The 20,284-nt window shown below is 38.8% G+C and overlaps 1 protein-coding gene and 1 pseudogene across 1 annotated transcript; both read left to right on the forward strand.

The window, feature by feature from the left end:
- Positions 1-12,093: 12,093 nt before the first annotated feature.
- On the forward strand, positions 12,094-14,752 carry LOC110223314 (gamma-crystallin D-like). Its single transcript, XM_021008744.1, has 3 exons — positions 12,094-12,102; positions 12,198-12,440; positions 14,480-14,752. Exons 1-3 carry the CDS (start codon positions 12,094-12,096, stop codon positions 14,750-14,752), a joined length of 525 nt encoding a protein of 174 aa, XP_020864403.1.
- A 3,765-nt stretch (positions 14,753-18,517) lies between these two features.
- Positions 18,518-19,002, forward strand: LOC110223334 (large ribosomal subunit protein eL24 pseudogene; annotated as a pseudogene).
- The last annotated feature ends 1,282 nt before the right edge of the window (positions 19,003-20,284 follow it).

Here is a 20,284-nt window from a genome sequence, read left to right on the forward strand (position 1 = left end):
CCACATAATTTGATTGGTTGCTTCCTACATAAATTACTAATAAAGTTGTTTATAATATTTTTTCATTGGTGATCTGCCTTATCATAGGATCCTTATTTGTTTATCAGTGTTTGAGTACATACATGTTATTTGCTACATCATACTGCATAAGAATTTATTTTATTATTAAAAAAAACTTGTAGAAAAATAAATCACTCAAAACAGCTCACTTATAAAATGGAGGCATAAAACAAAATGGAATCAGTTATGCTAAGCTGACAAACATTTCTACTATCTTATTAAGGTAATAAAGCTTATTCTCCCTATTGGAAAATTTGTACTCTTCTTCAAAAAGAAAGGTGCAACAACAATTGCTAAACAGCCTCAGGGTGGTAATAACATCCATTAAAGTAGCCAATAATAGGTCACAGAATGGGGCTCTGAAGGACTTCAACACTAAAAGACCCATAACTATCATATCACGTTTAAATCCCCTTTGTAACAAGCATTTCCCTTGTAACTGGGCCCTTCTAGCATTGTATTCTGCACCACTGATTATTGGTTGGACAACCAATGCCCCTCCTCCCATTCTACCCTTTCTCACCTGTCACTTTATATTGCCGATCAAAGTTTACTCCCCTTTTTCCTTCCCCTCTTTGTTTCTCTCTCTTCCCTTCCCTCCAAAGTCCTCCTGCTGGAGATTCTTGGCCCATTCGTAGGATTATGGGATCATAGATTTAGAAATGGAAGGGACCTTAAAGGTCATCCAGTTCAATCCCCTTGCTTTACAGATGAGGAAAATGAGGTCCAAAGAGGTCACACAGATAGTAAGTGATTTGAACCTAAGTCTTCTTATTTCAATTCCAGTGCTACTGGCAGCTATAACTACAGATAATCAACAATTTACTAAAATCTAAAAAAGTGCTGGTTTTTCCCTAATATTTTTTATTTTTTCCCAATTACATGTAAAGATAGTTTTCAACATTCATTTTTGAAAATTTTGAGTTCCAAATTTTTCTCCCTCCCTCCCTCCCTTCCCTCTGCCCTCCCCAAGACATCAGGCAATCTGATATTCGTGTACAATCATGTTAAACATATTTCCACATTAGCCATGTTGTGAAAGAAGAACCAGAACAAAAGGGAAAAACCATGAGAAAGAAAAAACAAAAAACAAAATATAAGTGAAAATAGCATGCTTTGATCTGCATTCAGACTCCATAGTTCTTTCTCTGGATGTGGTTAGCATTTTCCATCATGAGTTTGAAAAGTGCTATTTTACAGGTAAACAGAGGTACAGTTTCTCCAGCTTCCTATTAATTCTCTAAATGTTCAGTGTGTGTGTGTGTGTGTGTGTGTGTGTGTGTGTGTGTGTGTGTGTGTATCTTTCTCTGTCTCTCTGTCTCTTGCTCTTTCTCTCTCTGTGTCTCTCTGTGTCTCTCTGTGTCTCTCCCTCTCCTATTTAGGCAATGTGGGACATTGGACTTAGAGTCAGAAAGGTTCACTTTTTATCTTATTGGGTGTGTGACTTTGGACAGGTGATTTAACTTGATGTCAGGAATCTGGCTGCCTTTCATAGCAGTGGTGGTGTGAGGGGGAAAAGGTGCAATGGACCTGTCCACAGCACCTTGGGTACAGAAGCAAAGCTTTGTCTGCACAGGGAGCCATGATGCAAAACAGCCTGAGGTCACTGAGTATCCACAGGGGCAGAAGAGCAGCAGGTCAGAGAGGGTGCTCTCTAGAAAACAAGCAACACCTGAAAAGAGCTTGGGTGAAATCAGGCCACGAGTCCCAAATAAAAACCAACAAAGGAGAGACGTGAAAGTCCAAGCTCCAGGGCAGGAGGCCAGAGCTCAACATTCTCCTGCACATCAAGCCTGCCCTGCTCCCTTTCAGACAACAGCCTCGCTTCCCTTTCCACTCCGCTGGGCTGTCAGAGATATCACACCATAAGTATGTTTGGCCTCCTGAGCATGCGCATACACTCCTTGAGTGCAGGGACAGAGTTGTATTTCCTTTACATTCCCCTCAGCACTTAACACAGTGCTGAGCACAAAGTACAAACTAGATAAATATTCCTAGTATACTGGATTTAGAGCTATAAAAATCTTTACAGGCTGCCTAGTCAAGCACCTTCTATTTTTTTTTCAGTGAGGCAATCGAGGTTAAGTGACTTGCCCAAGGTCACATAGCTAGTGTGGGTCACGTGTTTGGTCTGAGGCTGGATTTGAACTCAGGCCCTCCTGACTTCAGGTCCGGTGCTCTATCCACTGTGCCACCTGGCTGCCCCAAGCCCCTTCATTTTACAGATGAGGAAAGTGGGGCAAAGAGAGTTAAGTGACTTGTTCAGGCTCACATGAGCATCTGAGGTAGGATTTTTTAAGAACTGAAATGAACTGACAAATCCTGTATTTAGATTGCCTGTAATTCTGTTTTCAAAGAGCTATCCCTGAAGTTTGCAGTTTCCATTGCTAAATTCATTGGCTTGGGAGGCAGCTTTTGGACTTGGTTTTAAATCCCAGTTTTTCTTCTTACTCGCTAAGTAACTCATGTTGTCTTCATTTTCCCAACTATACAATAAAAGAGTTGTAGTAGATGGCCCCTGTTGTGACATCCAGCCTAAGATCTATAATGCCATGGTTTTACATTGGCCAATCAACTATCACTCTGCAAGTCAAGGTTGACTGAAAAGCTGATCTGACCCATTCAGCTACCTTAAAAGTAGAATGATTGGGTATGTTTAAGCTGACCACAACTATTATTTATAAAATGATTACAGGCTGTCATGCAGACACAGATTTAGTTTTTTAGGCAGATAGGTGAGTTTTCATCCTAAACTCTTAAGTGGAATCAGGCTTGTGGGATATCTCTACACCACTCTGCCTTCACTCAGGTCATCATACCCATATTCCCACCACAGAAATCTTGGAGTCTGTTCTTGAGAGCCTGGGCTCTGATAGGTGAGCTTTTATCTTGTCCTGCTTCTCTATATTAGTCAGTCAAGCCCATAAATATTTATTAAGCACCTACTATGTGCCAGGCTCTATGCTAAGCACTGAGGATACAAAGAAAGGCAAAAGCCAATCCCTGCTCTCAAGGAATTCACAGGCTAATCAATGAGAAAACGCACATACAAATATGTACAAGAAACTAACTAGAGGATAAGTTGAAAATAATCAACAATCAAGAAATAATCAGCAAAATAAATTAGCAAATGGGAGGTGGGACTTTATCTGGGACTTGAAGGAGGCCTAGGAAGTCAAGAGATGGAGATGAGGAGAGAGAGTATTTCAGGCATGGCAAACAGTCAGTAAAACTGTCCTGGTCAGTAGATCCAGGGACCAAATGGAGGCCGTTGTATATGGAGAGAGAAGGGGGTATAAGATATAAAAAGGCAAGAAAGGTTGAGGGGGTGGCCAGGTTATAAAGGCTTTTACATGCCAAACAGAAGATTTTATCATTGATCCTGGAGGTTCCAAAATTTGGTTCCTGGGGCAACCAAAATTGAAGGCTACTGAGATAGTAATCCAGGCGGGACAATAAAACAGGATGGTAGCAATGGGAACAGCAAGAAGAGGATGGATTCAAAGAACACTGCATATGTCCATGCTTCAAAGGTTCCTGGATTATAACACTGATGTCAAAAAGCAAGCATAGGCTTTTGTGTGAAGAAGCAGCTTAGGACCATTAAATGCCTAATTTGCCAAATGCTAGCTAGCTCACTTTCTTCTTCCTTTTCAACTCTGAGGCCAATTGATTGTCCATCTATAGTGGCTGCCATAGATAGATAGATAGATGATTGATAGATAGATAGATAGATAGATAGATAGATAGATAGATAGATGATAGATGATAGATAGATAGAAGATAGATAGATAGATAGATAGATAGATAGATAGATAGATAGATGATAGATAGATGATAGATAGATAGATAGATAGATAGATAGATAGATAGATAGATAGATGATAGATAGATGATAGATAGATAGATAATAGATAGATAGATAGATAGATAGATAGATAGATGATAGATAGATAGATGATAGATAGATGATAGATAGATGATAGATAGACAGACAGATAGATAGATAGATAGATAGATAGATAGATAGATAGATAGATAGATAGATGATAGGTAGATATATGTACTAATTCAATGGACTGGCCATCAAACTACCTGTCACAGTCTGGACAATAGGCATTTTTTTGTCTATTTAGCTTTGTTTCTGCATACATTGTTAAGCTAACTTCTTCTGAGTAATCAGGGACTTCATTGAGCAGGCTCTGTAATGTTTTACAGATTAATGCAATAACTAAAAAATAAAAACTTTTGAAAGACCTCATTATCTATTGGAAATCCTTCTTCCATTTGAACCTTCATCCTCAATAACAGTAGGGACAGCTAGATGGCTCAGTGTGTAGAGCACTGGGTTTGGAATCAGGAAGACTCATCCACGTGAGCTGAAATCTAACCTCAGACACTTGTTAGCTGTGTGACCCTGGAGAAGTCACTTAACCCTGGTTAACATCAGTTCCTCATTTGTAAAATGAGCTGGAGAAGGAAATGGCAAGAAAAGCTCCAATGGGGTCATGAAGAGTCAGACAGGACGACTCAACAACAAAACCTCAATAACAATGAGAAACACCTTTATCAAGCATATCTATCTGTTCAATGCCTTGTTGGCAGTAATAATCAAAGTTATCTTTGTTGTTGCATTTATCAAGTGACTACGTAAAATGATCCCTCGACTTCTTCAAGATTATGTCATCTCCAGTGTGAATTTCCTTAGTGAATTTCCTTGGATCCTGCTTCTCTTCCTGGCTTCACATTTTCAAGCCTGAGACACTTATACCTAGAGGATGCTGGGTAGGGTAGTGGATAGAGTACTAGATATAGAGTCAGGAAGATACAAGTTCAAATCTAGCCTATCAATCAATCAATAAAATTTATTAATTACATACTTTGTTCCAGGCACTGGGCAAACCACTAGCTGTGTGACTTTCTCTGGACAAGTCACTTAATCTCTGTTTGTCTCAGTTTCTTATTCTGAAAAATAAGGATAATAATTGTGCCTTTTTCTCTGAGATATTGTAAGGATAAAATAAAATACTTGCAAAGTATTCTGCAAGCTTTAAAATGGAATCTAAATGCTAGTTGTTGTTGTTGTTGATGATGATGATGATTAATTACTAGACTTGAGGAAATTGTTGGATATGGACACCGAGGGAAAGAGAAGAGCCGAAGATCACTCCAAATTTCTGATATTTGCTAAGTAGGATTCTTTTTATGAAAGCAAGTTTTGCTTAGGGAAAGGCTAGAGAGAACAGTGGTGATGGATGGAGAAAAGGAAGGCATGAAAGGTATATAAAAGGTATGAGCATTCTTACTTCCTTGCCAGGGATGGAAAAATGAGGATGGGGGCTCTTTAGAGCTACATCTTCAGACAAAAATGGATTAGACCAAATCTGCAGTACAGTTTTCTTGTTTGTTTTTGGGTTTGCTTTTTATCATAGGTGACTTTTTTAAATTAGATTAGCTCAAATCAATTCCTCAGTTCCTTTCTACTTCCTACTGTTCTTTCAGGAGCACACAGACAGTACTCACTTTCCAAACCCAAACCTAAATAAGCAGACTCTGAGGGAGATGGGCTAATAAATGCACAAATCGGCAAGAGGAGAGTAGTCTACTATTGCAGAAGAAGCATTTTTCAGCTCACATAGTCCTCCAGGTTTTTCAGCTGCTGAAGAGGGTGGCTATTTAGATACAAAGGATCCCCAGAAGGTACTAGAAAACACAAACAAGCATAAGTAATAGCTAGTGTGGGTCTGGAAACCACTGAGCAAGCAAAACCCAATACAACTTGAATGTAAGCTCCACTGAACCCTGCTCTGACATCTGGGGATTCTCATTGTGTGCCAGATCCAGCTTTGTCTGAGGCTGCTGATCATGCTGTCCTCTTCCTATCTCGGTCTCGAAAACAGCAGACTAGCCCCGATTTTCATTCTTGTTCATCATCTCTGTTCCTTCCTATGGGTGACCCAGGAACACTCTTGTTTAGGAGTAGTTTGGACCTTGTTGAAGGCTTTACTTGAACAGTCATGGGCTTAGACCCACAGCACACTTCATTCAATGGTAACTTACCCTGTTAAGGTAAATGGTAAATGACAGAAGTGGATCACCAGCATTAAAGTATTCCTGCTGTTGTGTCTTAGAAATTCAACGTTATTCTAAGAAGTGTCAGCTGAGAAATCACCTTCCCCAACTCCATGACTTCAGATGCCTCCCCTTTTCCTGACTATGCCCATTCATTAACTTCTTTTTCTTGGTATTTTGACAGTTGTCTCCACCAGAAATACTTGAGTAAAAAGGAGTGGCTTTTACTGAGCAGTCCACATTGCTGTTTTTACTACCTGTAAAGTGCCTTTGCATCTGCATCTCTGTGTGTGTGTGCACATGGAAACAAGGTTGAGAGCCATGCATTGATGACAAAGAGGAGAGAAAGAAGAGAAAAGTAATGCTGGGTAACACCAAAGACAAGCCACCTATACTTACCTAAGATGAAACCAGGGTGTGTTGTTAAAAGTTGAACAAGCTACTCTCTGAAAAAAAAAATTAAGCAGGACATACCTTTAAATTTGTTCTACTTTATTAACATTTCATCACTTTCTTAAAATCTGTGGCCTCAAGGCCACATGTGGCCTTCTAGTTCCTCAAGTGCAGCCCTTCGACTGAATCCAAACTTCACAGAACAAATACCCTTCATAAAAGGATTTGTTCTGTAAAATTTGGGACTCAGTCAAAAGGCCACACCCAAGACCTAGAAGGCCACATGTGGCCTTGAGGCTGCAGGTTCCCCACCATCAACAAAACAATAAATTAAGCCCTGATTTACGGTTTGATTTCCAAGGTGCCAATGCTCACACGGAAAATTTAACAATTGGCTCTCATAAGGTGGTATAAACTAACTCCATTATACCATTGGATGAAACTTAAAATGGTGTTACCATTGCTCCATACTGCCCTGATAGCCATTCATGAGGCAGTCATTACTGTTCTTTTCTACCTCCAATGAGATTTCTCTTTTTAACTGTTTTTATTCTAAACTTCTTTTGTAAATACTCAAAAATTAATATTTTCATATATATTGTAGAACATGAGAAGACTGTACATGAAACTGTGAATCTCTACTATGTAGAGCTTGCCCTTCTTTTTAAAGTATATAATAAATTCAACATGTACTCTTTAAAACTCTCCCTGCTTATTTCTGATTCCTTTTGGCCTTCCTTCTGTTTGATTCTCTACATTTTGGGTGGGTAGTAAAAGGTGTAAAGTCCCATTACAACCCTTCTGCTCCCTCCCATTTTCCCCCAATTAAAAAAAGCAAAAGAAAAACAAGATCTTTGTAACAAATATACATAATCAAGGAAAATGTATTTCCACACTGGCCATGTCCAAAAATATGTCTTGTTCTATGTCTTGAGTCCATCACCTCTTGGTCAGGAGATGAGTAGCACGTTTCATTGTAAGTACTCTGAAATTATGGTTGTTTGTTTCATTGATCAGTTATTAATTGTCTCAAAGTCATTTTTCCTTACAATATTGTTGTTATTGTATAAATTGCTTTGCTGCTCCTACTCACTTCACTGCATCAGTTCATACAAATTTTCAAAGTTTCTCTAAAGTGGTCCCTTTTGTTCTTGAGCACAGTAACATTCTCTTACATTCACATACCATTATTTGTTCAACCACTTCCCAATTGATGGACGCCCCCTTAGTTTCCAGTTCTTTGCCTTACCAAAGAAAATAAAAGCTATTACAAATGTTTTCGTGCACATTGGTCCTTTTCCACCTTCTTTGATCTCTTTGGCGTCTAGGCCTATTTGTGATATCAGCAGGTCAAAGGGTATACCCAATTTAGTGACTATGGGATGTAATTACAAATGCTAGCTTGCTAGTACTACAACTCAGGGAGCATTTTTGCAGATCTAAAATGTTTTGGTTTTTTTTTTAACATGCCTATATAGCCCTGGTGCAAAAGATGGGTAAAATGAAAAGGAGGGGCAGCATGAGATAGTAGAGTATTTGGCTTGTAGTCAAGAGAGACCTGGGTTCTATTCTCCCCTCTCATACTTACAAGTTATGTGACCAGAGAAATCACTTAACCTAACTGAGTCTCATTTTTCATTTGTAAAACGGGGATAAAAATATCTTTAGTACATGTCTCACAGGGTTATAGTAAGGATTAAATAAGACAATATAAGTAAAATACTTTGCAAACTTTAAAATACTATGCATTCTATTTATTATTATTAATACACACTGAAATCACAGGCTTAGTGGATGATAAGATGCCTGGAAAGATAATCTAGTCCATGGAAATAAATACACTGACCAATTTGCCTGCAGGTATAAGGAAATCAATTAGAGAATAACTAATGAAAGTCAGAAATTAGGCTTAATAGCAATTGAAATACACCATCATGACTTTCTAGTCCAATATTTTGTGATTTACATAGAATGCTATGTATGAAGAAATTCAGACTTTACTATTGGCAATTTTTTGTGATTTTTAGTTCCAATGTGCTGGTTACACAATTTCTTCCAGGATATTCTAACTTAAGTCCCTCATCCTGTAGTTCATTCTGTCCTCAAGGTGCTTCTAAAACAGGTAGCTATAGTCAGAGGTGCTGATAAATTATTAACTATAGGACACACTTTGAAGTTTAATCTGCATTATTAACATTTTTCTCCATCACTTTCTTAAATCCAGACAATCAACAAAACAACAAATTCAGCCCTGCTTTAATGGTGTTTATGGATTTCTGAGGTGTAAATGCTTAACAATAAAAATTTAACAATTAACCCTCCATCATACCTATGGGTAATCATCTATGAAAGAATATTTCTTCAAGAAAAAGAGAGCTGACTATTTGTGGTGACAAAGAATTGGAAATTGAGGGGGTACCCATCAATTGGGGAATGACTGAACAAGTTGTATATGAGTATAATGGAATACTATAGTGCTATAAGAAATGATGACCAGGCAGATTTCAAAAAAACCTGGAAAGACTTACACGAACTAATGCAAAGTGAAGTGAGCAGAACCAGGAGAATATTGTACACAGTAACAGCAACATCGTGTGATGATCAACTATGAAAGACTCAGCTCTTAGAAATATGATGATCCAAGACTATTCCAAAAGACTTGTGATGGAAAATGCTTTCTACATCCAGAGAAAGAACTGATGGAATCTGAATGCAGATCAAAGCATATTATTTTCACTTTCTTTATTTTTTTGTGTGTTTTTTCTTTTGATCTGTTGCTTCTTTCACAATATGACTAAGATGGAAATATTGTTTTACATGACTGAACATGCATAACCTATATTAAATTGTTTACCATCTTAGGAAGGGAGAGCAGAAGGAGAAAGGGAGAAAATTCAGAATTCAAATTTCTTTTTTAAATGAATGTTAAAAATTGTCTATATATGAATTGGAAAAAATAAAATACTATTTAGAAACTAAAAAGAAAAGAAAAGGAGAGCTGAATTTGAAACCACACAAAGGTTCTTTGATTTTAGCAGTGTGGTGAACTCCACATGGTAACGTGTCTGTGACATAGAAAAGACATAGGGAGCTGCCAGAGGATCAGGGTCATGCCATTAGTCAGTGTTAGGAGGCACGATTTGGACCCTTACGATCTGGCTCCAATTCCTACTACTTGATAGAAACTGTTCTATTTGGTAATGACTTCTGCAGAGAATAGCACCATTGAGCACTCTGCTGCTGGATACTGTCATCCCTGTTTTTGAACATTTAGCTGACATAGTTCTCTTCCTATTTTTCTGACTAAACTTTGTCAGTATCTTTTATATAATCAGCACAAGAGCTCTGCTCCTATGTGTTGGTGTACCACAATGCTCTATCCTGTGGCCTCACATCTTTTCTCTTTACATGTTTTCTCATTAAGGATCTCTTTAGCTCCAATAGATTCAAGAATCATCTCTATACAGATGATTCCCATCTCTCCTGAGCTCTAGTCCTGCATTTCCAACTGCCTCTTGGGCCTGTTCACCTGGAGGTTTAATATGCTCTGAAACTCATTATGTCCAAAATGGAACTCATCATCCTGTTCTCTAAGGCTTCCCCACCCCATTCCTGAATCCCCTGTTTTTCTTGAGGGCACCACCATTCTCGCAGTCATCCAAGTTCCCACCCAAGGACCAAATTTTCAAATCTTCAGTTTGATTCATCCCTACCTGCTTCCAGTCCAGTCAACCAGGTGTGTTGATTGCTTCTCAACACCTCCTCATATCTATCTTTTCTGTACAATTACTTTAGTTCAAATTGTCACCATTTTTCTTTCGGATTATTTAAATCCCTCCCAATCGGTTTCCCAGCATCCAGACAAATTGATTTTCCCAAAATGCACATCTGACCACATCATTCCTCTGTTTAAGAAATTTTAATGGCTCCCCATTGTCCTTAAATTAAAATACAAACTCCTCTGTTTGGCACTTATAGCCCTTTACAATTATTCTCCAGTCCAACTTCCCAGATTGACTACATATCACTCTCCATCAGAAACTCTACAATCTAGCCAAAATGGCCCATATTCCAGCTCTCACCTCCATGCCTTTGCCTAATCCAAACCACTTGTCTGGTATACTCTCCCTTCTCCCTTGTGCTTCTTAGAACCTTCAAGATTCAATTCAAATGCCAACTCCTTCAAGAGGCCTTTCATGGTACCCCAGTGGTTAGTGCCCTTCCACCAATCACTGTGTGTGGGTTTTGTATCTATCCTGTATGTACTTATCTGTGAGCACATTGTACTTCCCTAGTGGAATGTAAGGTCACTGAGAGACTTTCGTTTTTGTCCTTGTATTCCCAACACCCAACACAGTGCCTGACATATAGTAAAGCCTTTAAAAATGGTTGTTTTTTTAAAAAATAGAATTCTATTGATATCTTTTGTTTTTACATAGTCTAGATTTCCCCTTGAACCCCTAACCTTCCATTCTCTGCCCCCCAGTCAGCCATCCTTTATAACAAAGAAGTTTTTAAAAATTAGAGGAAGAAGAGAAAAAATCAGTAAAACTGATCAATACATCAAAAAAAAAAAAACCCAATCCCCAAAACCTGGCATTATGTGCAATGTTCCACACCTAAGGACCCCCCTCACATGACCATCTCTGCAAAGGAATAGAGGGGAGATATATTCTCATACCTCTTCTTGGAGATCATTCTTTGAAATTTTGTAACATTGAATTTTAAAATATATTTTTATTGATGTCTTTTGTTTTTTTTTCTTTTTTTACATCATCATAGTTTTCCCCTGTATCACTCCTCTTCCCTCACCTAGAGAACCATCCTATGTAACAAATAATATTCTTTAAAGATGAGAAAAAAGAAGAAAGAATATAAGCACAGTCATTGAATATATTGAAAAAGTCCAAAAAGATGTGCAATGTGTAACCCATGGACCTCCTACCTCTGTAAAGGAGTGGATTGGTAATATCCTCTCATAGTTCTTCTTTAGAGCCTTGATCATTCTTTGCAACATTGATTTTTAATTGTTTTGTGATTGCTGCTCTTTCCATCTACTTTTCTGTATTGGGTAGAGTGCTTTCCTGTCTCTGCTCACTTCACTTTGCATCAGTTCATGTAAAGTAAATGCTCATTGATACTGATTGATTGAACCTAGGTCTTCCTAACTCCAAGCTCAGCACTCTCCCAACTTCACCACATTGTCTTTTCAAATTTGAATTTGAAATTAAGGAAGATAAACATATTCAGTGACAACATTTAACTAGGTTGTATTCAATGCCTGTGCCACCAAATCATACTTATTTTAAAGTCTTCATTAGAAGCCAACCACAGCATTAGCCAGGAGCAGCAATTCGAAGGCTCTAGAGAGAACAAGAGCAAAACATACAATGAACCCTCATGATCATGATATATAAAGAAAAAAAGTGACAATCCCCTCCCTAGGCCCACTGGGCCCCTTTTGTGTTATTTTTGTCAATGCAGCAGCAGACCTGCTATATATATGGGAGCTGCCGCGGCTGTAGTCCATAACACTGAACTCTCAGTACCATCCTCCATTGATCAACCATGGGAAAGGTAAGCCAAGCAGGGATGTTTCTTAGGGTGTCTGAAATGGACTCCATGTGGTTGGGGCAAGATCAGGCCTTTGAACCTTCTTTCTTCCATTTCAGATCACCTTCTACGAGGACCGGAACTTCCAGGGCCGTTACTATGAGTGCAGTAGTGACCACCCCAACCTCCAGTCCTATTTCAGCCGCTGCAACTCTGTGAGGGTCGATAGTGGCAACTGGATGCTCTATGAGCACCCCAATTATTCAGGCTGCCAGTACTATGTGCGGAGGGGCGAATATCGTGACTACCAGGAGTGGATGGGTTTCAATGACTCCATCAGGTCCTGCCGAATCATCCCTCATGTGAGTTCAATTTTATCTTCAACTCACCATGGAGAAGTTAGGTCAATAGTGGACCAAGTAATCTTTATAAACAAAATTCCAGTATTGATCCCAACAGGTATCTAATTGTGAGCTTAGCTGGGATTACACCCTCTTCTTCTCCATCAAGAAGAAATTATTTAAAATTAGCAAACCTCTGACTGATGGGCATATGCAGTGTATTCTGGGCCAGATGGCCTCACTGATAAAGAATAAGTAATCATGTTAACACCAGTGGCTTTCAGCATCTACAGTAAGAACACATGGAGTAATCAGTCAGCTATTTATGTGGTACAGTTGTAGTGGTGAAATACTCTCTGTCCCTAAAATGCCTTATCTGTCAGCCTACTGATATGTGAAAATCAACAATTGGAGATTCATTCTTTGACTTCAACTTTTGGAAGGTATATGCATTTGTGAAAGGCATTTATCAAAATGTATATCCCCCTTGAAGGAGTAACATAAGAGTTTTATCAGTCATTTTCGCCTCAGTGTGAATCCATTAGCAGATCTTTTCCTGAGAATAGAGTTTGATAAGGAAAAAGGGATATGAGACCACCGGAAGACTGTTGGAACTAGGGAGTGTGAAGGGGGTAATACTCGAAAGTAGAAAGCTACAGAAATAGCTAGGAAAATTCAAAAACCTAAGAGCCAGATTCTGTCCCGTCCCCCAGGGAATCCTCCTTACTCTATTTGATTCTAGTGCACTCCCTCAGCACTAGCCTGAGGGCTGAGCTTCTATTTTTGCTCAACCTTTAGAAGAGATTTGCAGAAATGTGCGCTGGAGCAAGAAAGGAAATGGGAACTGTTGCAAGATGACTTGCTTTGGGGTGACAGAGTGTAGGACTTAAAGCAGCAGAAAGGAGGTTGAACCGACCAGTCTACCTTTCTGATGCTATTAGTAATTCATGGCCTAGGAATGTGAAATAGTTAGCCTTGCTCTCTTTCAGTTTCCTTTAATAGAATAGAAAATCAAAGAAGAGAGAGATTTTCTGGGGTACATAAGACTATGTAAGGCTTAATGATTCCAGTCTCATAAACGGGATCATAGAAGTTATTGCTGGAAAGAGCGTTAGAAATTATCTAGTCCAACTCTCATTCTACAGGTGAGGAGACTGAGGCCCAGAGAAGTAAAATGTTGTGACCAGGGTCACATAGAGAGATCACTGTAGACATACGAGATTTTGAAATACAAAAATAATTATTATTTACACATACTGAAGGACATACTGACTCTTGCTTTTAATTTAGCTGTCAAATCTGAGAAAGAAAAAGAAGAGTTGGGTGCTTGTGATTAATATTTATAGTTGGACTCTGGGCTTCCAGTCTCTCTCCCTACTTCCATATCCTTCTCCCATCTTCCAACTAGCTGTCAACATCATCTTCCTAAAGCCCAAGTCTTACTGTGTCACTGTGTTCAAGAGCTTTCTATGCCTATCATTTGCCCCTGGAATAAAATACACATCCCTCTATTTTGCATTTAAAGTCCTTTACTATCTGGCTGTAGCCTGTTTCCAGCCTTCTTTCACATTTCTCTTCATGAACTATGTTTTCCAGCCAAATTAGCTTACTTGCTTTTCCCAGAGCTCTTCCTTTCAATTCCACCACTGTGTTTTTGCCCAGGCTGTCTGTCCCTCATTCCTCCGTCACCTTTGCTTCATAGAATCCCTCATATCCCTTTTTTCCTGTCAAGCTCTATTCTCAGGAAAAGATCTGTTACCTCCAATGTGAAGTTTCTCCTGATCTTCCCTCCCCTTCCCTGAATCCATTGTCAGTATTCTCTTACTGCTTAAAAGATTATGGGTCTACTGTCGACATCTTGTATCCCTCCATCGGAATGTATGCTTCTTGAGCATAGCTATCAGTTCTCCATTTTGTTGGTATTCCCAGCATCTAGTGCAGCATCATGCAAGTAGTATGCCCTTAACAATCCCTTGGATTGGTTGCTTATTGAATTATTTGAATTACAGTTAAACAGGCAACTCTCTTATGACTTTCCATCTTCTGCCCTGGTTCAACAGACCCGCTCACATCGTCTTCGGATCTACGAGAGAGAAGACTACAGAGGCCAGATGGTGGAGCTCACTGATGATTGCTCTTCTCTTCAAGATCGATTCCATTTTCAGGAGATGCACTCCTTCAATGTCCTGGAGGGCTGCTGGATCCTCTATGAGCTGCCCAATTACCGAGGCAGGCAGTACTTGCTGAGGCCGGGGGAGTACAGGAGATACCTGGATTGGGGAGCCGTGAACACCAGAGTGGGCTCTGTGAGGAGAGTGATAGACTATTACTAAAATATGTTTACACTCTTCCTATCTCAATTTGGAGATTAATAAAATACTTCCTGTGTGTTCCCTGCAATTATAAGCTCTTGTTTTTCTTTCAGTCCCATTTTACAGGCTTAGCTAGAACAAGGCAAGGCTGAAAGTATGTTTTCCTGTGTCAGCTGAGATGAGGAAGGTTATTTGATTCTCATCCAGTCCCTCAGAACCAAATGTCTTACTTCAGAGGCCTATGTTTTTTAAAATGTGAACTCTTTCATTATTCTTAGGAGGCTTATCTTTTAAAACTTGCCTAAATCCGCTAAGGAATGAAAGCACTGACTTAGCCCATTCCAGAGTGTCTCTAACAATACAGCCCTGGATATTTTGAGTAACCATTATGCAATGTGGAATGGACTGGATTAGGGATCTCAAATCCAGACCCCAATCACTATGGGCAGCACTTTCCCCCTCCCCCCTCTCCCCATCATTCAGGGAAGTATGAGATTGGACAAGAGAAGCAAATCTCTAGGTAATTAGTAGGGCAAGTAGATGAGGGAGAGTGCTCCTGACCTATGATTTCATTGATGTGGGGAATTCCAGGTGCAGAAATTCCCTCCACCAAAGCAAATTGGCAACATGTCTGTAGCTCATAATCTTAAGAGATTTGCCTAGGATACTGAAAGATGAAGTGACCTGCCCATGATCAGGCAAATAGAATGAGTTAGTGGTAGGATTTGAACTCAAATCTTCCTGAACACCAAGGTTGGGCCTCTATCCACTATTTCCTGCTGCTTTTCTAATAGATTAGTGATACAAAATTAACTGAATATGCAATGCAGATTTGAGACCATTAGATCAGATGGTCTCTAAGGTCCGGTCCAGTCATAATGAACAATGACCTAGAGATAGTGCACCTTTTGCACCACAAAGAAACCCAACAAAATAAGTTTCCCCTCCCCCTTGTCCTCCATCAGTAGGACTGTTCTGGCACCCAAGGAATGTTAAAAGATTTTCAAGAAGAGCTCTAACACATTGGGTGAGTCCTCCATGACAGGTTTATAGAAGGATATGAGTAAGAGACCCACAGGTTGAAATTGTGGTAATTGTCAATAATCTGTGCCATTGGAGGAAGTACCCATATCAAATGTGATTACGGGTCATAAGATCATATAGTCCAGCTGGAAAGGATCTTGGAGACTATCAAGTCAAGCTTTTATAGATGAATGAAATCATTACATTTTACAGATGAGGAAACTGAGGCACAAAGAAATTAAGTGAATTGCTCATGGTCATACAGCTAGTAGGTGTCTGAGGCAGAATATGAACCCAGTTCTTCCTGACTCCAAGCTGGAATTTAATTAGATAAAGCACTTAGCACAATATCTAGCACATGGTATATGCTTAATAAATCCTTGTTCCCACCGTCCCCTTCCCCAAGTCCAACACTCTATCCATTAAAAATCACACTGCCTCAGTATTCAAAGTTTTGAAATGTTAAGTGTTCTGATAAAAAAAAAATAATAGTCCCACAGTACTCTACATGGAGGCAGTAGATAAAATGCTGGCCCTGAAGTCAGGAAAACTCATCTTCATGAGTTCAAATCTAGTCTCAGATACTTACTAGCTGTGTGACCCTGGGCAAGTTACTTAACCCTGTTTGTCTCAATTTCCTCATCTGTAAAATGAGCTAGAGAAAAAATAGCAAATCACTTCAGTATCTTTGCCAAGAAAACCCTAAATGGGGTCATGAAGAGCCAGACATGACTAAACACGACTGAACAACTCTACGTGGATCAGATCACATCTGGCATTGTCTTCAATTCTGGGCACTAAATTTTAAAAGGAGTATTGACAAAATGAAGTGTGCAGAGGAGGGAAATCAGGGAGTGAGAAGCCTAGGAATTATTAGTAGTTTTAATAATTCACAATATAGTGCTTTTTCATATCAACTTTGTTGTTCAAATATTACACAAAGAAAAGGGAATAGTAGACTTGTTCAATATTGCTACTGAGAAAACAAGGAGAATTTCTGGGGTAAAAGTTACAGAGCATTAGTATGCACAAAAAATAATTTTCCTGAAACCAGAATTTTGTAGCAAATAGAACAGGCTACTTTGGAGGCAACATACTCCTTCACTCAGAGAAGGGAATAATCAGCTGTCATTCATTCATTCATTCATTGAAAAATAGATTTATTAAGGACTTATTTTGTCCCAGTCACTATGCTGGGAATACAAAGACAGAACCAAAAACAATTCTTGGCCTCAAGGAGCTTATACTGTATTAGGGAAAAACAATATGTCCACAGATTACATATATATATATATATATATATATATATATATATATATATATATATATATATATATATATATATATATATATATATATATATATATACACACACACACACACATATATATACATATATATATATATACATACACACACACACACACACACACAAAATGTATACAAAATGACATTATGGACCCCTGACAACTGGGGAGATCAGAAAGATCTAGTGTAAGAGATGGTACTTGAGTAGAAATTAGCCTTGACCAGTCTATGATGGTATGGGTCTAATGAGAAGCATGCTGGAAAGAATCAAAACTGGCCTGCTTTCCCAATTCAAGTACTGGGGCTTCCATCATGTACTCAATGATTTATGAGACTGAGTACTAGATTTCTCCTCTTGCTCTTCAAGGCTCCCTCTTCCTATTATGTCTTGTGCCTTCTTGGGGAGGAATATTATCAAAGAGATTCTTGCTTTGGGTTGGACATTTTCAACTCTGAGCCTAGGGATGAAGTTTATTACCAAGAAAACATCTCTGCACTAGATTGTTCCAGATGGTCCTGAGAAAACAATTTCTTCTCTGAGTCTTTGTTTACCTACAAATAATATGTTTTTCATTTGTCCCCCATTTGACATCTTAGGACATTAGAACGATTGGTGATTATAATCATCAATGTTCCCTAAAATGATTTCCTGCTAAAAATAATAATCTCAAAAAACCAGGAACCAGTCAAAATTGATTTTGTGCAAATGAACCATTAAATGAATGGTAAATTCACTATAAGCTTTATTTTGGGTTAATTAGTAATCTTCCAATTTTACTCTATAGGATGCCCTTTTTCTTAAATGAACTGACTATACAGTTTCTTTTAAAGAATAATTGAAAAAAAAGAATAATTGATTTTTTCCCCCAAAACCCATGAAGTGGGACAAGTTGGTGGAGTATTTGGAGAAATATTTACTTTAAATGTCAATATATAAGAAATTTAGACCTCCATGATAGGGATACAAACACACACGCCCATGTGCACACACACACACACACACGTGCACACACTTTTCCTGCCCTGCTTTGCCTGCAGCTTTACCTGTGATAGTTTAATATGTATTTAGCACTCATGAAAACCATTTGTTGTCATTGTCAGTAAGTTTATTTAAAGGTTAGTAAGGATCTTTTTTTTTAACATTCCCACACTGAGCATGGTAAACATCTATTGATTGACTTTTGATTTCAACAACATTCCAAAGAGATAGGCACAGAAATGTTAGAGGAAAGAGACTGACCCTGTGATTCATTCATTCATTCATTCATTCATTCATTCATTCATTCATTCATTCATTTTTTATGCGGGGATCTCCCAGATGAGGAAACTCTCTCTGTTAATTCAGGTCTTCACTTTCTCTGTAAATTAAAAAATTAAATAGAGCAGTGGTGTCAAGCTGAAATAGAAATGGGTCACCAGCTCTTCCTCTTCGCCATCTTCCTCCTGCTTGCAGCCATGAAGGTCGAGTTGTGCTGCTTCAGCGGGTACAAGATCTACCCGGGTCACGCATGGGAGGCGCTACGCCCGCACGGACAGGAAGGTTTTCCAATTTTTGAATGCAAAATGTGAGTCTGCATTCTTTTCAAAGAAGAATCCCTGACAAATCAGTTGGACTGTCCTGTACAGGAGAAAACACAAGAAGGGACAGTCGGAAGAGACTCAAAAATAAAAAAGAACTCGCCAGGCTGTTAAATTTCAGAGCCATCACTGGGGCTTCTCTTGCTGATACGATGGCCAAGAGAAACCAGAAACCTGAAGTTCAAAAGGCCCAAAGAGAACAAGCCGTCAGGGCTACCAAGGAAGCAAAAAAGGTTAAGCAAGCAAGTGAGACAGCTGCATCTGCTGCTAAGGCAGCACCTAAACAAAAAATTGTGAAGCCTGTGAAAGTTTCTCTGCCCCGAGTTGGTGGAAAACGTTGTCTACTAAATTGGATTAAGTAAAATAAAATTTAAAGCAACAACAACAAAGAAGAAATGGGTCACTAAACCATACGTAAGTATCCCTGCAAGCCGTGTATTGACTTAGAAAATTACATTTTAATATCATTTATGTTTTACTGTATTTTTATTTAATTTTAAAAATATTTCCCCATTACATTTTAATCTGTTTCAGGCTGTACTCAGCAGTATGGTGGGCCGTTGACTCCTAGAGCACTCAGAAATGAAATTATTTTCTCAAGGTCACACAGCCAAAATGTAAAAGAGTTGGAACTTGAACCCAGCTTTTTCTAAGTGAGCTATAATTAAGGGGTTTTTTTGTTTTGTTTTTTTGAAGAGGCAATCAGGGTTAAGTGACTTGTCCAGGGTCACACAGCTAGTAAGTGTCAAATATCTGAGGCCAGATTTGAACTCAGGTCCTCTTGACTCCAAGGCCAGAGCTCTATGCACTGCGCCACCTAGCTGCCTCCTATAATTAAGTTTTAAATTATTATTCTGTAGGGTTAATATTGTTTAAGCATTGATGTATCATTAATAATAATACAAAAGGAATTGTGTCAAAGAATTAAGAACTTCAAGAGTTAGAAGAGCCCTTAGAGACCACCTAGGCCAATCTCAACAAGAATTCCATTTACAATATCAACAAGTGGTCATTTAGCCCCTGTTTGAAAATCCTGTATAACCACAATGGAACTAGCCATCATCAAAAAAGTTTGTATTTTTTATTTCATGCCTCTTTTGGTCAAGTCCTGGGCTGTATAGCCTGAAGGCCATCTGATCTTTTACATTCTAGTCTTCTTTCTTGCCTTTCTCCATTGGAAGGCAGGGCCTGAATGAAGGTTTTTGGAGACAGTAGCACCATATAATGAACCAGTTTCATGTGTGCACTTCTTTCCCTCTAAATCTTAATGTTCCTCATCTAGTTCCTGGACCCCTGGAAGAAAAGAAGGAAGGTAAGAAGGAAGGAAGGAAAGAAGAAAAAAAGGAAGGAAGGAAGAAAAAAGAAGAAAGAGAAGGAGGGAGAGAGGGAAAAGAGAAAGAAACAAAGAAAGAAACTTTCAGTAATGAGATAGGGGAAATATCCATTGATTTTGAGTTATACAACCTGGGTTTGACTCCTACCCAGCTCTGGAATTGCAATCACTTAACCTCTCTGAGGCTTAGCTTCCTCTCCTGTTTCCACTTCCAGCTCTTGAAACAATATTCAATCAGCAGTACCATTCCTGGCAAGAAATCAGTTTCTTGGCCAATCACTCTATTTACCAAACCTATGACTTTCCTGTCT

The sequence above is a fragment of the Phascolarctos cinereus genome, unplaced genomic scaffold (genome assembly GCF_003287225.1).
Source record: "Phascolarctos cinereus isolate Bilbo 61053 unplaced genomic scaffold, phaCin_HiC Scaffold_7;HRSCAF=346, whole genome shotgun sequence".
NCBI lineage: Eukaryota > Metazoa > Chordata > Mammalia > Diprotodontia > Phascolarctidae > Phascolarctos > Phascolarctos cinereus.

Coding starts and splice junctions, on each gene's coding strand:
- LOC110223314 (XM_021008744.1), top strand. Junction 12,441..14,479: donor CCTGCCGAATCATCCCTCAT/GTGAGTTCAATT, acceptor CTGGTTCAACAG/ACCCGCTCACATCGTCTTCG.